Source organism: Nomascus leucogenys, chromosome 22a (assembly GCF_006542625.1).
Source record: "Nomascus leucogenys isolate Asia chromosome 22a, Asia_NLE_v1, whole genome shotgun sequence".
Classification (NCBI taxonomy): domain Eukaryota; kingdom Metazoa; phylum Chordata; class Mammalia; order Primates; family Hylobatidae; genus Nomascus; species Nomascus leucogenys.
Window position 1 is genome coordinate 115280227 of NC_044402.1, and position 22409 is coordinate 115302635.

General features: G+C 36.1%; 1 protein-coding gene across 7 annotated transcripts in view; it reads right to left on the reverse strand.

Annotated features, from left to right (window-relative positions):
* The window catches only part of BARD1 (BRCA1 associated RING domain 1), an 83408-nt gene that overhangs the window by 39504 nt on the left and 21495 nt on the right, over positions 1–22409 (reverse strand). For 4 of the 7 annotated variants that reach the window (XM_003254038.3, XM_012501991.2, XM_004092025.3 and 1 more), the window contains 3 exons: positions 14898–15847; positions 3672–3752; positions 1920–2092 (listed from right to left, as the gene is read on the reverse strand). The exons of the other annotated variants lie outside the window; for them this stretch is intronic. In XM_003254038.3, coding sequence (XP_003254086.1) covers positions 1920–2092; positions 3672–3752; positions 14898–15847 — 1204 coding nt within the window. The remainder of the gene's footprint in view (positions 1–1919; positions 2093–3671; positions 3753–14897; positions 15848–22409) is intronic. 7 annotated transcript variants of the gene reach the window in all.

Genomic DNA, 22409 nt, shown 5'->3' on the forward strand with positions numbered 1-22409 from the left:
GGGAGGGTCATATCGGTTAGGTCCTTACAAAGAAATAGTTATCTCTGTTAGGTCCGTGTATATGGAGACAGACAGACACACACACACACACACACACACACACATATCGGTTAGGTCCTTACAAAGAAATAGTTATCTCTGTTAGGTCCATGTATATGGAGACAGACAGACAGACAGACAGACAGACAGACACACACACACACACAAATAAAAACCGGAAGAATATATACATCCCCTGAATTTGCCCCAATTATCTTATAACCTGTGATGAGAGATAAAGAGATCAGACACATTTCCTGAAACTAACAGCACCAAGGTATGATACATTCTTGCATTATTAATTTGGTTTTCAATTATGTTAAATAGTTACCAATAGAAAATTACAACCTAGAAGCTCTGCATTTTATAATTCTTATTTGCATCTGTTACCACTGAAAACTTAATTTTTGTGTGCTCTTTTCAAACCTATAGAAGCAACAAGGGCAGAGATGCAATACCTGCATTTTCATTTCAACTACTTAATTAACTGAAAAGAATAAAATAATATATAGGGAGACATGAACCAAGTTACAGATTAAAGATACAAAATCTACATACGGCATTTACTTGTGATACTCTTGACAATACCAATTTTAAAATCCAGCTGCTGGCATTCACTAATGCATCTCTGTGTCCTGACACTGCAAAAAGTTCACCCAGAACCTCATGTGAATGATGTGAAAAATCTAAGAAATAATTCAACCACCCTGGCCCAATATTTAAATTCTTATATGCTTTACCTGTTGTAATAGTAAATACATAGAAAAAAATAAAATGGGAATGAAATATTTAAAATAATTCCAAACTATTAGGAAGCATACAAAATAATTATTTCTACAATAATTGCTTATTAAAATGTAAATAAATCTACAGAATATAAACACTAGGTAAATTTTTCGATTAAATGAAAGCTTCCAAAATTGACAACTGTCTCTGAATTAAGAATGTAAATCTCCCCCAGATATGTCAGCACAGTTATCCCCGTTCCATGGGGAATTGGTTTCTCAACCCCTGTGATGTCAAAATGTGCAGCTGCTCAAGTCACTTATAAAAGATGGCATAGTATTTACTTGTAAACTACACATCCTCCCGTATACTTTAAATCATCTCCAGATTACTTCTAATACCTAATAGTATGAAATGCTGTATAAATATTTATACTATATTGTTTTACCTATATTACTTATTATTGTATTGTTATTTTTTATTGTTTTTTCCCTTTTTTAACTTTTATTTTATTTTAGGTTTTTATTTAAGTTGTGAAGGTTTATTATATAGGTAAACTTGTGTAACGGGGGTGTGTCGTACAGATTATTTCACCACCCAGGTATTGAGCCTAGTACCTAATAGTTATTTTTTCTGCTCCTCTCCCTCCTCCCACCCTCCACACTCAAGTAGACCCTGATGTCTGTTGTTCCCTTCGTGTTCATGAATTCTCATCATTTAGCTCTCACTTACAAGTGAGAACATGAGGTATTTGGTTTTCTGTTCATGCATTAGTTTACTAAGAATAATGGCCTCCAGCTCCATCATGTGCCCACAAAAAAACATGATCTCATTTTTTTGTGTAGTTGCATAGTATTCCATGGTATATATGTAACACATTTTCTTTATCCGATCTGTCATTGATATTTCCCAATTATTTTTGATCTGCAGTTGGCTGAATCCTCAAGTGTGGAACCTAAGAATATGAAGGACCAACTGTATCATAAAGGGCATGAATGCTGATTATGAATGCAGAATTTGATGATCACATCTAATTTTAGTTGTGAAAGTGAAGAAAGCCATCAACTTGACTATTAAAGTCTCTGCTTTATCACATACCTTGATTCAAGAATACAGGTCAATTTTAAAAATAATTTTTAAGTTGAACTACTTACACAGCATTTCTGGAGGCTCCATAGGAAAGTAACAGTTTGACTATATCCATGTGCCCATTCTTGGCTGCATCGTGAAGTGGTGAGTCATTTTGATACCCGGTGGTGTTCACCAATGCCTTATGCTGGAGCAATAATTCCACTACCTTCAGGTGCCCATGATTGCAAGCTTCATGCTAATTTAATTTTTTGAAAAAGAAGTGAAAGAAGTGATAAGAAAGAGCAATAGATGATATTATAATAACACACTTTAGAAAAATAAATGTAAACGTCAGGCAGTAAATTTATTGTTACCTAAATACTCAAAAAGACTAAGTTGTTGACAGAGTGAAAGTTACTATTAATAATCTTTCAATCAAGATCTGTATAACTCACGAAAAAAGAAAAGGCTATTCTCATTTGAGCCTTGGGTCAAGCACTTTTTTTTTTTTTTTTAGAAGAACATGTAGTTTTAAACCAACAGTAGCTCCTTAAATGTTCTACAATAAATGTAAAACATTAAGAAAAAAAGACTATGTATTTAATAACAAGAGGATACATAAAATATGTACCAGTACATACACATATCATGCAACAAAGTAAGTATCTGTGAAGGAGTGCTTTTAAGACAAGCTATTTGCTGAACCTACAGATTGCTGTAGGCTGCTGTTATTGATAAGAGAAATAACATGAGTAGAAATACAAAAAGAGCTTGCTGAATGACAGAAATGGCAACAATGGAGTGTTCAAAGATGCCTTAGATCCAAATCTTTCCTTATGTCTAATGAACTACAAACAATGCTGTATTCTAATAAATCTCTGGCATTCTACACTTTTTAAGTACATCAATTTCAATTCATAATAAGTGATACCACACTCAACATCTGTAGGTCTATTTTTAGGAGAAAGGAATCCAAATTAGGCACTAAACCCTCTAAATCACTAACCAGTCTTTACTACAACTTGCCTTAGTGGCTGTGAAGAAAAAAATAAAATTAACCTTTCTCTGAAAAGGTTAGCCAGCCGGTAGAGTCCAACCAGCAAAGTGACTGATCTAAACTAAATCCTCCCAGCTTGCTTGCACCTAGCCTATTGAGAGTCTCCTAATTTCTGGGCTGAATTTCTAGTTTACAGGATGAAGGCATCTACTTCATTTGCTGACACTTCTATGGCTGCATTCAAATCTCATGTTTATTGTCCTAATGTAATTGGCCTACATACCAATTGTTTCCAAGTATTTGTGTCATTCTGTTTCCAGATTATGCTTCACACTTTTATTTTTAGTAATAATAAAGACTTTTAAAAATGTTTAATGTAAGCAAAGATTTCTACTGCCTTATATATCTACAATTGGATAGGGAATAAGTGAGGCTAAGATAGAACCTCAGTAAGAATCACTTCCTTGTGATCACTTTCCTATACTCAGTTCCTCTGACCTCTTTTTGTTCCAAGAAATTTGGTTCCAGTGACACGCAGTGCTACAGAATGGAGCCTGATGTCAGCTGTAGCTGTTACCTTTAGACATTAGCTAAATTCTGCAATACAGTACAAGTGGATTCCTAAATCTAAAGGTAGTCTGTCAAAAGGTAACCAATTTCTTGCCTGTCACAAATGAAAAGCTAGAAGGAAAATAATCATGTTCTTATACTTGATGAAAACAAATTCTTCAGACTAAAAAGCATATATGGCAGAGGATGATATATAGACAACTACGTAACTATAAACTATAAGAACTGTAAAACACAAAAAGAATGAGAATAAAATCCAGACAACTACCAATGGTGTCCATCCAGCATGGTCTTTAACATTTGGATCACTTCCATTTTGTAAAAGGTATTCAACAGAAGGTATGTCGCCCTAGAAAAACGAACAAAACAGAAATTAAAAAGCATTAAGGAAAGAGAGGAAAATATTGAGTTTTTTTAAATGCTGTCTTCTTCAATATAAAGTAAAACTTAAATCGTTTTCTCTTAAGGCTACTGTTCATGAGTTAATAAATTATTGGGCCAGGTGTGGTGGCTCACGCGTGTAATCCCAACACTTTGAGAGGCCGAGGCGGGTGGATCACCTGAGGTCAGGAGTTTGAGACCAGCCTGGTCAACATGGTGAAACCCCGTCTCTACTCAAAATACGAGACTAGTCGGGCATGGTGGTGCCAGCCTGTAATCCCAGCTACCTGGGAGGCTGAGGCAGGAGAATCACTTGAGCCCGGGAAGCAGAGGTTGCAATGAGCCAAGATCATGTCACTGCACTCCAGCCTAGGCCACAGAGTAAGACTCCGTTTCAAAAAAACAAAACAAAAAAAGAAATTATCTACGTACAAATTATTCTGAGATATCAAGAAATACAGTCATGCTTGAATACAGGCTACAAAATCTATTAGCCATATTCAAAATTCATTTCAAGGTACCAAATTAAAGGACACTGGCCAAAGATCATCTGCTCATAATGAAGTTTTAAAAGCCATAATTTCATTTGTGAAAAAAACAATTTTTGAGCATATATGTAAATGGCTTCTGAGTATTGTTTAAAACAAACAAAACTGTTTAGCCCATAAGACTACTCAGTGAAACCAAAGTTAAAAAACAGCCCCAAACTGCCATTTGATTGGCAGTTACTCCAGCCTAATACATTAGTTTAGTTTATATTCACATTATTCAACATTTTCTAGGAAGCAACAGTTGCTCTATTTAAAATGGCAAAAAAAAGAGATCAGTACAAATCTATTCAAATCAGCCCACAGAATCAGCATTAAATTTTTATCCCCCTGCTCCCCGCCCGGTTCAAGACTAAAATCACCACCCATTATCAACTATAGGAAATAAAGCTTCTGTGATGTAGCCTTTCAAGTCTTTTCTAACAAATAGTTTTCAATTTCTCACTCTCTATTTCTCTATTCCAGTACTCTGGAGAGCTATGCAACAATGTTGCAACAGTAGCAACAGTAGCACACTGATGCAGTGGAGGAGGCAGATGAGGAAAAGAAATACAATAACTTTACTTTAGAATTCACAACCTCTTTTTAAATGAGATGAACAAGATCTGGGGAATAAGTGAATTAAAATGAGGCACAAGGCAAGGAAAATACTCTAAAGGCAGACAATATTAATTCGGCTTTCATATTAAGACACTGTCAGTTAAATAGCATTAAAATTGAAGACCCCTTCTAGTTTTGAACTTTGTGTGTCTTGTGTGTCATGATCCAACTAAATCCTACTAGAATTGAGGAGACTTTTAAGGTCACTTTAAAGCTGTCTTGAAGTAAGAAAAAAACATAGCTTCCCTCTGCTGCCAGCCTCCAGCGAAGGTAGACTGTGGCAAAGGAGTTCTGGGGAACTGGTCTCAGGTAGTCTGCCCTCCCACTCTTCGTTTTTATTCATTTTCCTAGAAGTGAGAGATAATAATCCTCTAGCTATCTAATACCAGGGTCTCTTAGATTTGTCCCTTCATGTAATGTGGAAGATCTGACATCTATCATTTATATTTAATTATGTATTACTTTTTAAGTATCCGTTAACTCTTAAAGCCTTTTTAAAAATCTCTAGCTGTAATATAAAAGATACTGTCCCTTTGTAAAACAATGCCAGGCTTTATTTAGGAAGAAGGAGGCATTTATGCAGTGGGATGAAGGTAAAAATTTTCTTGAAATTACATTATTATCACCAGTCACTGCAAATATAACTAAATCAGTTCTTTTAGGATAAGAGGGCAGGGTACAGTATCTAAGTCCATGAAGATAAAGCAAAAATAACTAGCAGAGCATACTCTCAAAAAAGACTGAAAAGCTATAGACAGAAGTTACATGCATAATATTGTGTTCAATGAGTTTTGTGAGTGCTTCTTTAGTGAATAAATCTCTCCCCACCCACCCTCTCCAAATACTTTTTTCTGAAATGAATTTTTTTTCCTCTGTTCGTTTGATAATGTAGAAATCACTTATTCTCCTAAATATAATATTTGGTTTTTTTTTCTTTTTAAAAAATTTTGCTGGCAGGATGCGGTGGCTCACACCTGTAATCCCAGCACTTTGGGAGGCTGAGGCGGGCAAATCATGAGGTCAGGAGTTTGAGATTAGCCTAGCCAACATGGTGAAATCCCGTCTCTACTAAAAACACAAAAATAAGCCAGGCATGGTGGCGCACGCCTGTAATCCTGGCTACTCAGGAGGCTGAGACAGGAGAACTGCTTGAACCCAGGAGGCGGAGGTTGCAGTGAGTTGAGATCACGCCACTGCACTCCAGCCTGGACGACAGAGTGAGACTCTATCTCAGAAAAAAAAATGCTTTTTATTTCTAATTGTCTCTGTTTCTGTGCTCTGGGCTGTTTCTCAAATCTTCAGTTTTCTAAAAAAGTAAATCTACATGCAACATACATTTTTATATTCCTAAATTAACAAAATGACCTTAAATGCTCAATGGGTCTAAAAGGATTGTAGGTTTCAAATTAATTACCCCAGTTTCAAGGGAAAAAAAAAAAAAGCAACATTTTCCCAGATTTCTTAACAGTGCAAATTCTACTTCTAGAGCAAGTTATCATGTATTTAGCAACTGGAGTGCAATGGCATGATCATAGCTCACTGTAACTTCAAGCTCCTGGGCCCAAGCAATTCTCCTGCCTCAGCCTCCCGAGTAGTAGCTAGGCATACATCACCATGCCTGGCTAATTTTTTTTTATTGTTTTGTAGAGATGGGGGTCTCACTACATTGCCCAAACTAATGGACTCAAGCAATCTCATGTCTTAGCTTCCAAAATTATTGGGATTACAGGTGTGAGCCCCTGCAATTTTTGCTTTATATTCATATTGGTTACAAATGAATGCAGGAATATCTGCCAAGATACAAATTTGATTTTTTTTCCAAAACAATCCTGTAACAAGTGAGCAGATAAACTGCCAGAACCACACACATTCCCTATCTTTAACATGAAAGTACTCACACAAAAAAACCTTCTCAAAGATTTCCCCATTCTAATTCTACATGGTAATGCAAAAAAACATATTAAAGAAGCTTAAAAAATAATATAAACACAATTGTGAAATGGAAGAGTCTCAAGGGAATAGTCAAACAGAAACAGAGTGACAATTTAAAGAATAAAAGTAGACCCTCTTTCAAGGTTGCTAGACAGTTGCTATTTTTCTTTCATGTTACCTCTTCATACTATCAAAGTGTCTTCTGTTAACATTCTCCCCACCCCTGAACTGTATAGGTGATTAGCAAAAGCGGTGCTTTTTATTACCAATCTGCTTTCTCCTCCCTAGTACTTGAAAGTTTGTCATATTTTCATCTTTCTACTTCATGTAAATGTAATGTCATGCGCATAAATAAAATTATGATAATTAGAGTCTACAGTAACTGGAATAGCTTGAACTGATATGAAGTAGCCAGGAAATAAATTAAGTTTTGATTCTGGCTTCTTTAAATTACTTTCAAGTACTCACTTTTGGGCTCCTCACAACTTGAAAGAATAATTGAACTTTTCTTAAACCACAGCAAAAATAATTTATCTAAGGAAAGTATTTGCCAAGGCTTATTAAAAATTTTAAATGAATTTGGTATTTTCAAGTAATACATTGAAGGCTGAAAATAAGAGTGTGTGTGTGTCCCACTGAATCTTTTATTGCTGATCTTTCAATCAAAGGAAAGATCCTTCACACATCTGTACATATTGCAGATCCACACATATTCCAGCAATATAAATTAACTTTCCAAAACACACACACAAAAACAAAACTTTTCCTTATTATAAAGGTTAGCTCTTCTAAAATACCATTAATAATAAACATATTCATAAAAACAATACAGCACATTACAATTAAGTATAAGACAAATGACTTGCCTAGCATTGTTAAGCTTTTCCATGTAAATGAACTGACCAGGAACCAAAAACTTCCCTTCTTGGCAATTAGACGCCATTAAAACAAACAGACAAAAATGAACCATCTGGAATGAAGCTCTAATATATGTTAAATACTTCTCTAGCTTCTTAGAATTTACTGAAAAAAATACAGGCATATCTCAGAGATACTGTCGGTTCAGTTCCAGATCACTGAGATAAAGCAAATATTGCAATAAAGCAAGTCACACGAATCTTCTGGTTTCCCAGCACATATAAAAGTTATATGTACACTATACTGTAATCTACTAAGTGTGCAATAGCATTATGTTTAAAAAAAAATGAACAGACCTTAATTGAAAATAACTTTATTGCTAAAAAATGGTGACAACCGTTTTGCTGGTGGATGGTCTTGCCTTGATGCTGCCGGCTGCTGACTGAGCAAGCAGGTAGTTGCTGAAGGTTTGGGTGGTTCTGACAGTTTCTTAAATCAAGACAATACAGTATGCCACATCCACTGGCTTCATTTCATGAAAGATTTATCTGTAGCATGTGACGTAGTTTGGTAGCATTTTATCCGCATAGAACTTCTCTCAAGATAGGAGCCAATCCTCTCAAACCCTGCTGCTGTTTTATCAACTAAGATGATGTAATTTTCTAAATCCTTTGTTGTCATTTCAACAATGTTCACAACATCTTCACCAGAAGTAGATTCCATCTGCAGAAACCACTTTCTTTCTCATCTATAACAAACAACGCCTCATCCATTGAAGTTTGATCATGAGGCTGCAGCAATTCAGTCGCCTCTTCAGGCTCCACTTCTAATTCCAGTTATCTTGCTATTTCTACTACACCTATAGTTACTTTCTCCACTTAAGTTCTGAACCTCTCAAAGTCATCCATGAAAACTGTAATCAACTCTTTTCCAAACTACTGTTAATGTTAACATTTGGACATCCTCCCATGAATCATCAATGATATTAATGGCATCTAGAATGGTGAGTCATTTCCAGAATCATCTGTGGAATCCCCATCTATAGCAGCCATAGCCTTACAAAATGTATTTTTTTAAGTAATAAGACTTGAAAGTAAAAGTTACTCCTTGATCCATGGCCTACAGAATTCATGTTTTGTTGGGAGACATGAAAACAGCATTAATGTCCTTATCTTCATCAGAACACTTGGGTGACTAGGTGGCACTGTCAGTTAGTAATATTTTGAATATCTTTCCTGAACAGTAGGTCTCAGCAGGGGGCTTAAAATATTTAGCAAACCATGCTGTCAAGATGTGCTCTCACCCAGGCTTTGTTGTTCCAAATGGTAAATGAGCATTGGCTTCCACTTCAAGTCACCAGCTGCATTAGCCCCTAACAAGAAAGCCTGTCCTTTGAAGCCAGGTATTGACTTCTCCTTTCTAGCTATGAAGGACCCAGATGGCATATTCTTCCAACAAAAGGCTGTTTCAACTTCACTGAAATCTGTTGTTTAGTGTGCCACTCTCATAATTATCTTGGCTAGATCTTCTGGATAACCTGCTGCAGTTTCTCCATCAGCACCTGCCGTTTCAACTTGCATTGTTATATTATGGAGACAGCTTTTTTCCTTCAACTTCATGAATCAATCTCTGCTGGCTTCCAACTTTTCTTCTGCAGCTTCCTCACCTCTCTCAGCCTTCACAGAATTAAAGAGATTTAGGATCTTGCTCTGGAGTAGGGTTTTGCTTAAGGAAATGTGGTTGGTTTGATCATCTATCTAGATCATTCCAACTCTCCTCATATCGGCAATAAGGCGGTTATGCTTTCTTCTCATCTCATTTGTGTATTCAACAGGGTAGCACTTTTAAATTCCTTAAAGAACTTTTTCTTTGCATTCACAAATTGGCTGTTTGGCAAGAGACCTAGCTTTTGGCCTATCTCAACTTTCAACATGCCTTCCTCACTAATCATTTCTAGCTTCTTATATAAAGTAAGAGATAAGTGACTCTTCCTTCCACTTGAAAACTCAGAGGACATTGTAGGGTTGTTAGTTTACCTAAATTCAATATTCTTGTGTCCCAGGAAACAGGGATTCAAAGGGAGAGAGATGGGAGAATTATCAGTAAGTAGAATAGTCAGAAAAGACAACATTTATCAATTAAGTTTGCCATGTTACATGGCCAGGGTTTGTGGTGCCCCAAAGCAATTACAATAGTAACATTGAAGATCATTGATCACAAATCACCGTAACAGATACAACAGTAGTGAAAAGATCTGAAATATTGTGAGAATTACCAAAATGTGACACAGAGACACACTGAGCATACGCTGTTGGAAAAACAGCACTGACAGACTTGCTCAATGCAGGATTGTCAAAAAACACAAAAACAAAACTCTCTGCGAAGCACAAAAAAGTGAAGTGCAATTAAATGAGGTATGCTTGTAATTTAACAGATAATTCTGATAGCCCGGACAATGGCACAATAAATTACTGGTATTACAAAAGCAGACTTATACATATGTGGTGAGTTACAGAGGAGAAAAATAGATACTGACTCCAAGAGGTATTTTAGTAATTAAACTCTTGAAAATATCACATATGCCAAGGCTGCTTTTGTTTCCTTTGCTACCTTCTCATGAAGCTACTATGAAGGATACATAATTTCACACACAATATAACATGACTGTGTTCAAGTATAATAAACTACGAAGTTAAACTCTAAATGAGACTCCTCACAAGGGATCTTCTCTCTCCCGGGGATCTTCATCACCTTTGTTATGTTCTAAGCATACCATGCCTTGTAAGTTGCATTCAAAACATTATCTATTATGTCTACATCACTAATAAATCATAGCATGCCAGCTTCAAGCCATTCTTCTATTCTACAGTAAGTCACTGCTGTGGCATAAATTATGAGTAATCATTGCCATTTTAAGAATTTGTGCTAGAGAACTTGGTAGGGGGGTGTGGGGGAAGAAAAGGGGAAGGTCAGTATGGCACAAATTCTCAAGCAAAGCTGACATAATACAAAATAAAAAATTTTCTCTGGATCCTTAGTATTTTGTTTTCTATTGGGTTGGTGCAAAAGTAATTGTGGTAATAAATCAGAAGAATAAATAATGAGTATCTTAGTTTCTACTTAGGCACAAAGCTTTCTCGTAAACTCTCCCATTCGTGACACAGTGTTCTCAATAGCAGTTTAACATAGGTGATGCAGACATTCAAATAGGAACATGAGTTATGAAGATATTCAAATAAGAAGAGGGGTATAAAAAAGACATTGATAGGAGAGCAGAAAAATGACAATTTTGATTTCGGTCAGATTACTCTGGCTGTTACATAGAGAACTGACTGCAGGAAATACAAAGGGAAATTAGGAAGCTACTTCAGTGGTGTGGTCAAAAAATTATGACCTCCAAAAATGTCCACACACTAATAATCCCCAGAACCTGTGCCTATGTTACCTTACGTGGTGAAAGGGACACTGCAATGTAATGAAGTGGACACACCTTGAGATGGGGAGATTATTCCGCATTTCTCAAGTAGCCCAATTTAATCATATGGATTCTTAAAAGCAGACGGTCTTTCTGGCTATGTCAGAAAGATGAGATGTGAGAAGGACTCAATCTGCTGCTGCTGGATTTGAAGATGAAGAAGAGGACCATGAACTAAAGGAATGTGACAGTCTCTAGAAACTGGAAACAACCCTCAGCTGAAAACCAGCAAGAAATCTGGATCTCAGTCTTAACACAAGAACTATGATGTCCCTGCCAACCATCCAAGTAAAAATGAAATGGGTCTTTCCTGGAACCTCCTGAAAACAGCTGACAACATGATTTCAGTGTGATGAGACCCATACTAGACTTCAGGTGTACAGAACTGTAAGAAAATTAATTTGCATTGCTTTGAATCACTAACTTTGTGGTAGTTTGTTTTGGCAGCAATAGAAAACTAATGCAACCGGTAGGGGCAAGAAAAGAGTAGCTGCCAGTAGGGTAGTAGCTATGGAAAGGTTATGGCCAATGATGATGCCCAGAAGTAGTTTGGGGCAAGGTATTATACAATATTTATTAATGTTTCCAAGCTCAGAAATCAATCAGTAAAGCCCTGCCAGCAGTGGGGGAAGGTAACTAGTGCAGGAGAACAAACTCCTGCTGGGTTCTCGGCCCTCAGTGCATACACCAAGCATGCTCAGTGCAACCATGTGCTCAAACTGTAGAAACTGCAAGTTTACCAACATGCTTAAGAAACAATACAATGCAAGTCTAAATAACTTTAGAGCCACTTGAAATCCTTTTCTGAAGTAGGTGGGTACAAAATATAAATAATCACCACCAAAAAGGATGCATTACCTTTTGACAGCACAAAACTTGGTCCTTCCCCTTATTTGCTTTGGCTGCCTTAAAGGTCACCAAAACTAAATTCACTCTAGTTGTAGTAACTCTTTCCTCTTTACCAACTCCTTGTTCCATTTTATAGTAGCTTTAACTTTAGAGCCACTTCAAATTCTTTTCTGAAGCAGGTGGGTGCAAAATATAAATTAGAGAGCAGAATTGCAATATGTGTACACATAGATTTATTCATTCTTGGCTGCAAATGAGAAAATTAGGATAGGAATGAAATGAAAACTGTTTCTAAAAAGATTGGCCAGGTATGGTGGCTCATGCTGTAATAAGACTGGGGCTGGGGCAGATCCATGGCCACTGGTGAAATCCCCAAAAAAAAAAAGAGCTCTGATGGAGGTGTATCCACTAGGAGCGAAGCAAGAATCTTGAACCCAGAGGTTGCAGTGAGTGATGCACTCCAGCCTGGGTGACAGAGCAAGACTCTGTCCCCTGCCCCCCCCCCAAAGAAGAAGAAAAACATATAAATATATGTAAATATATTTATATAAGTGAATCTGATTTTAAGGATATGTCTATTAAAATAAAGCTAAGGAGAGAGGCATACATTCAACTCATAAAAAAATTTAAATGGACACTATTAATTGGTGATTTTAAAAACAATAAAAATTAACTTTTAAAAAATGTACCATAACATAATCTGACAACTGGTAACAATAATTGCATTTAATAATTAAGTTCAAGGAAAAAAAAATGGATTTAATAATGCCGGCAAAACTCTAAGTAAACTGACAAAACTCATATGAAGTAATCTTGAACATATTAATAGAGAAAATTCACCGACACAGGAGTATGCCATCATTTTATCCTGACTTAATATTCTATTACGGTTTCTTCACATGCCTAGACCAAGAGTAGGCAAACTATAGCCTATGGGCCAGTCACCCAATTTTGTACATATGTTTTATTAGTTTGCATATTGTCTATGGCTACTTTTGCACTAAGAAGGCAGAGCTGAACAGCTATGATAGAGATTTCATGGCCTGCAAAGCTGAAAACGTTTACTCTAACTGCCCCTTTAAGAAAGAATTTACAAAACTCTGGCCTAGACCCCAGGGATCCTCATTAATAAAGATAAATTATTCTTATGGTTAGAAGAAAAAGTCGCCACCAATATAAGTAAAGGCTTGCCTGATAGTCCAAGTATTTCCCAGAAAGCAAAATATACAAATTACTATGTATTAGCCAGCAAAATGAACAAAAACAATCATTACACTAGCTACTTATGTCTATAACTTTATGTTTACAATAGCTTATATGTACATATAATATACATATATGTAACAAAGATGACAAAAAAAAGTCTAATTTTGTAAGTCAGGCTTTGCAAAAATCAAACTAAAACATAACCAGAGACAAGTGCAAAAGAATATGTGGTCATGTTGTAAGGTACCTGCCTCACTGGTATCAGAAATAGAGTAGAGTCATCCCTCAATATCTGTGGGGGATTGGTTCCAGAATCCCAGCAGATACCAAAATCCACAGATTCCTCATATAAAATGATGTATTTGCAAATAACCTACACAGATCCTCCAGGATACTTTAAATTATCTCTAAATTACTTATAATACCTAATACAATATAAATGCTATGTAGATAGTTGTTATACGATATTTTTTAATTTGCATTACTTTTTATTGCGTATTGTTATTGGCTTTTCTCCCAAATATTTTTGATTCGCAGTTGGTTGAACCCATAAACACAGAACGCACAGATACACAGAGCTGACTGTATTCCTCATTAATCTGGAAGAAAAGCAAGGAAAACAAACCAGCAGCAGCTGGGATAAGCTCAGTTTATGCTATTCCCTTTCTCCACATAGAAATACAGGAATCTTTGGACCACACTCAATGTCTACTCCATGTTCTTCTCAAATGTTTTATGTTGCCCACCAGCCTCATGTTTGTGGGCCTCCAAGTGGTTCCTCCCAGGTATACCAAAGTTCTCTACCCATCCAGAAGACCAAAGGATTTCCTGGGTGAATTGACTACGTACAGTCGCTGAGACAGCATAAAAGCTATCCTAATTTAGTACTAAGGTATACCATATCATACTTTCCTAACACTTGCATGAAATCACAGAGCAAAGCCTATAAAGCTATGGTGCCTACTGCTCTATTTCACATGTAGTGTTTGTGTCAATTTCAAAGATCAACCACTGCCAAGTGTTCAGAAAACAGGCCAGGTTCCAAAAAACGCTGCCACATCTCAGGTGTTGAGGCAATAATTAAAGAGAATGAACGTCAATGAGCAGGTCAGTAAAAGGAATGGCTGATTCTAGGGCAAAAAGCAGCTCCTTTGTGGTGAACTGGAGGAGCCATTTCTGGTAGTCAAATGTCCCGGTCATTAGAGAAATGTACAGACCACATCTTTCAACCTTCCAAATTCTGGTTGAATTTGGATGGTAAATCTGGGCTTTTTTACTAAGTAAACATTGTTGCCTGTAATAACTTAGCAATTGTCTACATTCATAAAGCATGAAGACAGGTAAACAAAATGATAAAAACTGAAGGTAAAATAGACAAAAGCAAAAGCACTTGGCAAAAGAAAAGCTGAGATATTCAAATATTGGTTTTCTCCTACAAGATCATGCTGCCCAGACTCAGGGGCCACTGCTCCAACTGAAGTAGAGATGCTGTCCCTGTGAATCTGGCTTCTCTGGTTCAGAGGAAGTATCATGTCTGTGAAAGGTTAATTATCCTAGTAATCCTATGCCATTTTTCACAAACTCCAAAGAAATTGCTTTATAGTTGGCCTCATTCTGAGACGGTATTTCAGAGTAAGCATCCTACCTTAATAGAAGCAATATGGAGCAAAGTCTCTCCTCTATGATTTCTTTTCACAGCCATATTGGGCAACAGCTTCATTGCTGAGGGACTAGACATCACTCGCCTGTAACTTGAACTATTTAATGTAGAAGGTGGTGTACCTGGTGAAAGACTAACGAACTCATCGGACATGTTACTGTTTTTCCTCCCTGAGGTACCACCAACTTTACGTTTGCATGAAGGTGGTGAAGAACATTCAGGCAATGGTATATTTTCTGAGGGCACCGTTTGCTTAACAAAATCTCCACTGGTGCTCCGAATGCTGGTTCTACATCTCTTAGAAATGGGACTGGAAAGTCTATTGTGATGGCCACGTTTTCCATTATTTTCTAATGGCAAAGATGTCTTAGATGTCAGATAATTTTTGCAGACCTTCTCAGGAGTCACTACTTCATTCCTGCTCTTAGTGTCTGGAGACTCTATTTGCTCAGCCAATGGTAAAGAGACTTCAGTTAAACTTCCAAAACATTCAGATTCTGTCAAGGAGCCACTTGCTAGTAAGTCTATTTCACCATTTATCTGAGGACTGGAGATAACGGATGGTTGGCTACAGAAGGATACCAGCTTTTGCTTAGATTCCTCTTTGGAGTCAAATTCACCATCTTCTTTTTCTGCCTCTAAATTCCATTTTTGGTTGATTTCAGCTAAAGTTTTCTTTTTTTGCTTTTTTCCAGATCTTGCAGAAGCCTTTTTAGCCCTCTCAGAAACATCTGCAGGAGGACTTGGGGAAACAAATTCATACGAGTCTTGCTGAGCACTTGCATCTTTTTTTATTGCAGGCTGGGTTTGCACTGAAGCTTTACTCACAACATATCTGACTTTCTTACTTCGAGGGCTAAACCACATTTTAATTGAATTCTTCTTGTTTTCTGCATCATTAAACAAACTTTTCCTAGGTTTATCTTCTTTCAAATCTGACAGAAAAAAAGAAAAAGAAATCTGTTACATGAAATTTATAGCTCCCACATGGAGCTCCCGAAGAATTTTGTTTATAGTTCCCCTAAAGTGTATTATCTTTTAATTATGTACTTCTTTCTCAGCTCCTAGAGTATGAACTCTTTGATAGCAGATATACACTCGTTCAATAAATACTTACTGAAACCGACTTTGTACCATATCCTAGAGACTGAAGATACAGCAGAGAACAAAACATGAAACTTATATTCCAAATATAGTACCCAAAAAAACCCATAAAATACAAATCTAACAGAATGTATAAGTTCTGTTTGGTAAGAATTACAAAATACTTATTAAAGAATTCTACACAAATAGAGAGATATACCATGTTCATGAACTATAACAATATTGTTAAGACGCCAATTGTTCCAAACAGATTTAGATATAACAAATCTCAACGTAAATTCCAGTAGGCTTGTTTGTAAAACTCAACAAGCAATTATAAAATTTACATGGAAAAAGAAAGGTACAATTTGAAAGGCAAAAGACTTAGAACGACCAACATAATACTGAAGAATCAAGTTGGAGGACTCATACTGTATGATTTCAAGACATATCTCTGACAAAATGAATACAGGGGATTAAAGACAATAGTCATGACCCTTTAGGTATCATCTAATATTAACTTCAAGCTGTATAACCAAAGATTAGTAAGAATAAATGAACAATAACTACATATTCAAACATAATCTCTTAAGCAAAATAAGCTACATACACATTATACGTTTTCACTTACATCAAATATAAAACAGCCAAAACTAATTTAATGTGTTAAGTCAGAATAGTAGTTGGTTACCCCTATAGGGAAAAGCAGTGACTGAAAGGGAGCACAAGAGGGGCTTCCAGAGTACTGTTTTTGTTCTGGGTGAGTTCAGTTTGTGCAAATTCATTAAACTATACAGTTAGAAAATATATATTTTTTCTACATATATATATAAAATACTTTTTAAAAATTTTAAAAATATAGATTTATAATCAAGAATTAAAACACAAAGATTCCATTGAGGGTAGACAGAATATACAAAGATTCAGTAGAGTTTTTAAAAAGAAAAAAATTGTCTCTACGTACACAAAGTGCCACATTTTGGGAGAGATACTCTTCTTTACAATCACCTGCTACTTTAATTAAGGTCATCAAGGAGAAGCTGATTTTTGAGCTGAGATGTAAATGATGTAAAGGAAACAGTCCTGTGGATCTCACATCCAATGCAGAAAAGGGATACGATGTTTTATATTTTAGAATTATCATCCTGACTGCCATGTGGAGGAGGAACTTTGGAAAGAAAAGAGTAGAAACAATAGCCAATTATGTGGCTATCATCCAAGAGGAAATATATTGGCTCTGACAAGTGTTACAGTAATAGAAATGGTAAAAAGCATTCTAAAAGATCACAAGTTAACAAGATCAAGAGGCAAGAGCAAGATGATAAGATGTTCAAAGGCCCAATAGCAGAGATGATATACAGTTGTTCCTCCATATTATTGGGGGACTGGTTCGAGAACTCCCTTGGATACCAAAATACCCACATACTCAATTCCTGTACTCACTCCTGGAGAAGCAGAGTGTAGAAAAAGCCCTCTGTATACTTGGGTTTTGAATGCCACGAATACTGTATTTTCCATCTGGATTTGACCAAAAAAAATCTGTATATAAGTGGACCCATGCAGCTCAAGCCTATGTTATTCAAGGGGCAACTGTAATAAATTTAAGGAACTAAAGGATGGCCAGTATACCTCACTTACAGAGACCACGGAAGAAAGTGATTTTTAAAGAAAATGTGGCACATATACACCATGGAATACTATGCAGCCATAAAAAAGAATGACTTCATGTCCTTTGCAGCGACATGGATAAAGCTGAAAGCCATAATTCTCAGCAAACTAAGGAACAGAAAACCAAAAACCACATCTTCTCAGTTATAAGTGGAAGTTAAACAATGAGAAGACATGGACACAGTGAGGGGAACATCACACACCAGGGCCTGTCGGGGGGTGGGGGGCAAGGGGAGTGATGAGAGCATTAGGACAAATACCTAATGCACGCGGGGCTTAAAACCTAGATGACGGGTTGATAGGTGCAGCAAATCATCATGACACAGATATACAGACCAATGGAACAGAACAGAGCCCTCAGAAATAATGCCACACATCTACAACCATCTGATTTTTGACAAACCTAACAAAACAAGCAATGGGGAAAGGATTCCCTATTTAATAAAGGATGTTGCGAAAACTGGCTAGCCACATGCAGAAAACTGAAACTGGACCCCTTACTTATACCTTACATAAAAATTAACATGGATTAAAGACTTAAACATAAGACCTAAAACCATAAAAATGCTAGAAGAAAACCTAGGCAATACCATTCAGGACATGGGCATGGGCAAAGACTTCAGGACTAAAACATCAAAAGCAATGGCAGTAAAAGCCAAAATGGACAAATGGGATCTAATTAAACTAAAGACCTTCTGCACAGCAAAAGAAACTATCACCAGAGTGGACAGGCAACCTACAGAATGGGAGAAAAATTTTTGCAATCTATACATCTGACAAAGGACTAATATCCAGAATCTACAAAGAACTTAAATTTACAAGAAAAAAACAACCCCATCTAAAAGTGGGTGAAGGATATAAACAGATACTTCTCAAAAGAAGAGATTTATGCGGCCAACAAACATGAAAAAATAGCTCATCATCATCATTAGACAAATGCAAATCAAAACCACAATGAGATACCATCTCACCCCAGTTAGAATGGCGATCATTAAAAAGTCAGGAAACAACAGATGCTGAAGAGGATGTGGAGAAATAGAAACACATTTACACTGTTGGTGGGGGTGTAAATTAGTTCAACCATTGTGGAAGACAGTGTGGCGATTCCTCAAGGATCTAGGACCAGAAACACCATTTGACCCAGCAATCCCATTACTGAGTATATACCCAAAGGATTATAAATCATTCTACTATAAAGACACATGCACATGTATGTTTACTGCAGCACTGTTCACAATAGCAAAGACTTGGAACCAACCCAAATGCCCATCAATGACAGACTGGATAAAGAAAATGTGGCACATATACAACATGGAATACTACACACCCATAAAAAGGATGAGTTCATGTCCTTTGCAGGGACATGGATGAAGCTGGAAACCATCATTCTCAGCAAACTAACACAGGAACAGAAAACCAAACACTACATGTTCTCACTCATAAGTGGGAGGTGAACAATGAGAACACATGGACACAGGGAGGGGAACATTACACACCGGGGCGTGTTGGAGGGAGCGGGGTCAGGGGAGGGATAGCATTAGGAGAAATACCTAATGTAGACGACAAGCTGATGGGTGCGGCAAACCACCACGGCACATGTAAACCTATGTAACAAACCTGCATGTTCTGCACATGTGTCCCAGAAATTGAAGTATAATAAAAAAAAAAAAAAAGAAAGCCATTTGTTCTTTCCATAGAAGCCTTTTCTTCCCTCTACCTCTTCCCATTAATTTAGGTTTACAAACTCCCATTTTTACCTGTTTGGAAAGTCACATTTTTCTGTGAAGTCACATGTATATTCATAAATAAAAATCTATCTTCTCTCTTGCTAATCTTTTTTACAGTTTAATTCACAGGCCTCCATACAATGAACCTAAGAGTGTAGAGGAAAAGTTTTTCTTCATTGACAAATCATACAAGTCATCCACTTTTCTGATTCTGACAATCAACTCCCTTCAAGTTGTCTTACGTTGTTTTTGTCTTTGGGATATTCATTTTCTTCAAGAAAAAAAAAAATTGCCTTAAAATTCTCTCCCACCCCATGAAAACATAGGTAAAATCAACCCAGCTCAGCCCAGCACAGTGGTGAGCACATGAATAGATAGTACTCAGTAAGTACTAGTGAATAAATTATTTGATATTCTCTTAAATCTTTCCAAATGTTTATGTAAGAGATGTTAGAATTAATTTTAAGAGCTAGAAGAAAACTTGAAAATAATTTAGTCTAATTCTTTCATTTTAACAATGAAGGACTAAAGTTAAAACAAAAAGAAGGAAGGAGTCCCCTAACTCCCAATCTGGTACTCTGTCTCTCCACACAAACTGGATTAGCAAAAGGTAATTTCAGGCCCAGAAAAAAAGAAAGAAAGAAAGAAAGAAAGAAAGAAAGAAAGAAAGAAAGAACATTAGAAAGGGAGGAAAGTTGGAAAAATAACAATAATCTGATAAGATTAAAAACAACAATTAACGAATGATTTCATGCTGCCTGACAAACATTCTCCTAATTAACATAGACAATCTCCTCTGCCCAACCAGGCTTCTTTTTTTTTTTTTTTAAATTTTATTTTATTTTTTATTATTCTTTTTTATTATCATACTTTAGGTTTTAGGGTACATGTGCACAATGTGCAGGTTTGTTACATATGTATCCATGTGCCATGTTGTTTTGCTGCACCCATTAACTCGTCATTTAGCATTAGGTATATCTCCTAATGCTGTCAAAACTCGTCATTTAGCATTAGGTATATCTCCTAATGCTGTCCCTCCCCCCTCCCCCCACCCCACAACAGTCCCCGGAGTGTGATGTTCCCCTTCCTGTGTCCATGAGTTCTCATTGTTCAATTCCCACCTATGAGTGAGAACATGCAGTGTTTGGTTTTTTGTCCTTGCGATAGTTTACTAAGAATGATGTTTTCCAGTTTCATCCATGTCCCTACAAAGGACATGAACTCATCATTTTTTATGGCTGCATAGTATTCCATGGTGTATATGTGCCACATTTTCTTAATCCAGTCTATCGTTGTTGGATATTTGGGTTGGTTCCAACACTTTGCTATTGTGAATAATGCCGCAATAAACCAGGCTTCTCACAATATGTTTTGTTATTCCTATTTAAAAAAGAAAGAGGAGAAAAGAGAGAGACAAAGAGAGAAAAAGAAACTAACCAAATTTTGTTTTCCTCCTTAAAAATCACTCTTCATTCAAATAGAAAAGAACTCTGCATAAAACTTGACGTACATTACAGAACCAAAGAAAACTTTTAATGGAATGGAGTTCTAAACCTAAGGCACTTTAAGAAGAAAACCAGCAGCCACTAGTCTTATTCCTAAGGGATATAACATCCACCATATAGGAAATAAACATCTGATGTTACAAGGTGTTCAATAACGTTTTCAAATGGTGATTATTCTTGAGAACTTTCAATACTTGAGATACAACATTATTTTCATTTTCTTACGTTTTGGGGAATAAATTTCTTTTCAACATCCTCATGTCTTTATTAGCAAAAGAAAAGTACTTCATCAATTATTTTTTATTTCCTTTTAGTCATTTTTTATTCACATAGAACAGCTTGTTTTATTGTTTTATCAGCTTAAAATTATTAATACACCAGAAGATTGTTAATGATCATCTCAATTCTTTCAAGTTCAAAATTGCTTCTTCTGCCTATTCTTTCACCTCATATTTCTTGAGTACAAAAGTCCTATCTTTAAAAATACATTTACCTGGTAAAAGAACCTTAAACAGGTGAGAAGAAATGGGAAACAGGCTTTGAAAAATAAAATAATTAGTACTTAACTCTAGAAATTTCAGACATGATCCCTGTCTAGCAAAAGAGTAAAGATTTTCTACTCCAAAGTGTACCATCACTTCCTGCAGATGAAATGGAAGCACTACATTGAAAAGGCAGTAAAATGATAAACCTACTGAAGGCAGGAGTATGTATATGAATGAGGGCATATTCTCCTACATATACCTTTAAATATCATAGCTGAACATGACCTGGTCCACAAAGTGTTATTAAGACAGGATCTTGGAAAGAATCAGAATGATGTATCCATTCACATAGAGACTTTATGTCTAGATTCAACAAGGTCTTTTCTTTGCAGTGGTAAGTAGATTTCAAAACCAAGTCACTTCTGATATAATCTCAAGTCTATAGGAAAGGTCAAATGAAATGTTACCAGGATTACTTTTCAAGAAAGACTCAGGATTACAAAGACATAAAGGTTAATCCTCTGATAGTCTGTAATAACTTGTATTTGACTTTTTTAAAATTATTTTAAACACAGATGACATTTTCAATTAAAACCATGTCAAACCCTGAGGTTCTCAATGTTTGAAAAACGTTAAAAATGTAGAATTGAGCTTTTAAAGGAAAATTAAGGCTTATAATATAGCAGCAACATACTCAATTGACTAAAAAACCTCAATCTAAAAAGACAAGAAATTTCATACTCAGCTGTACCTATTTCCTACCTTATAAATGAGTAAATGAAGATAATACATTCAATGTAATTGATACGAACACAATTTTACTATTCATCTGGTAATAAAAACTTTACTCAAGAAGATTTTAATTACGTATCTTGCATAACTAAGCAAGGAGCACAACAAAGATGACTGTATATTCTGAATTTTATTAGATATTCTGAATATCTAAGATAACATTCTAAGATAAAACTGTAAAAAGCAAAACACTACTGCTGGAACATAAGTCATGTTATTAACAGCTACCAACAATTT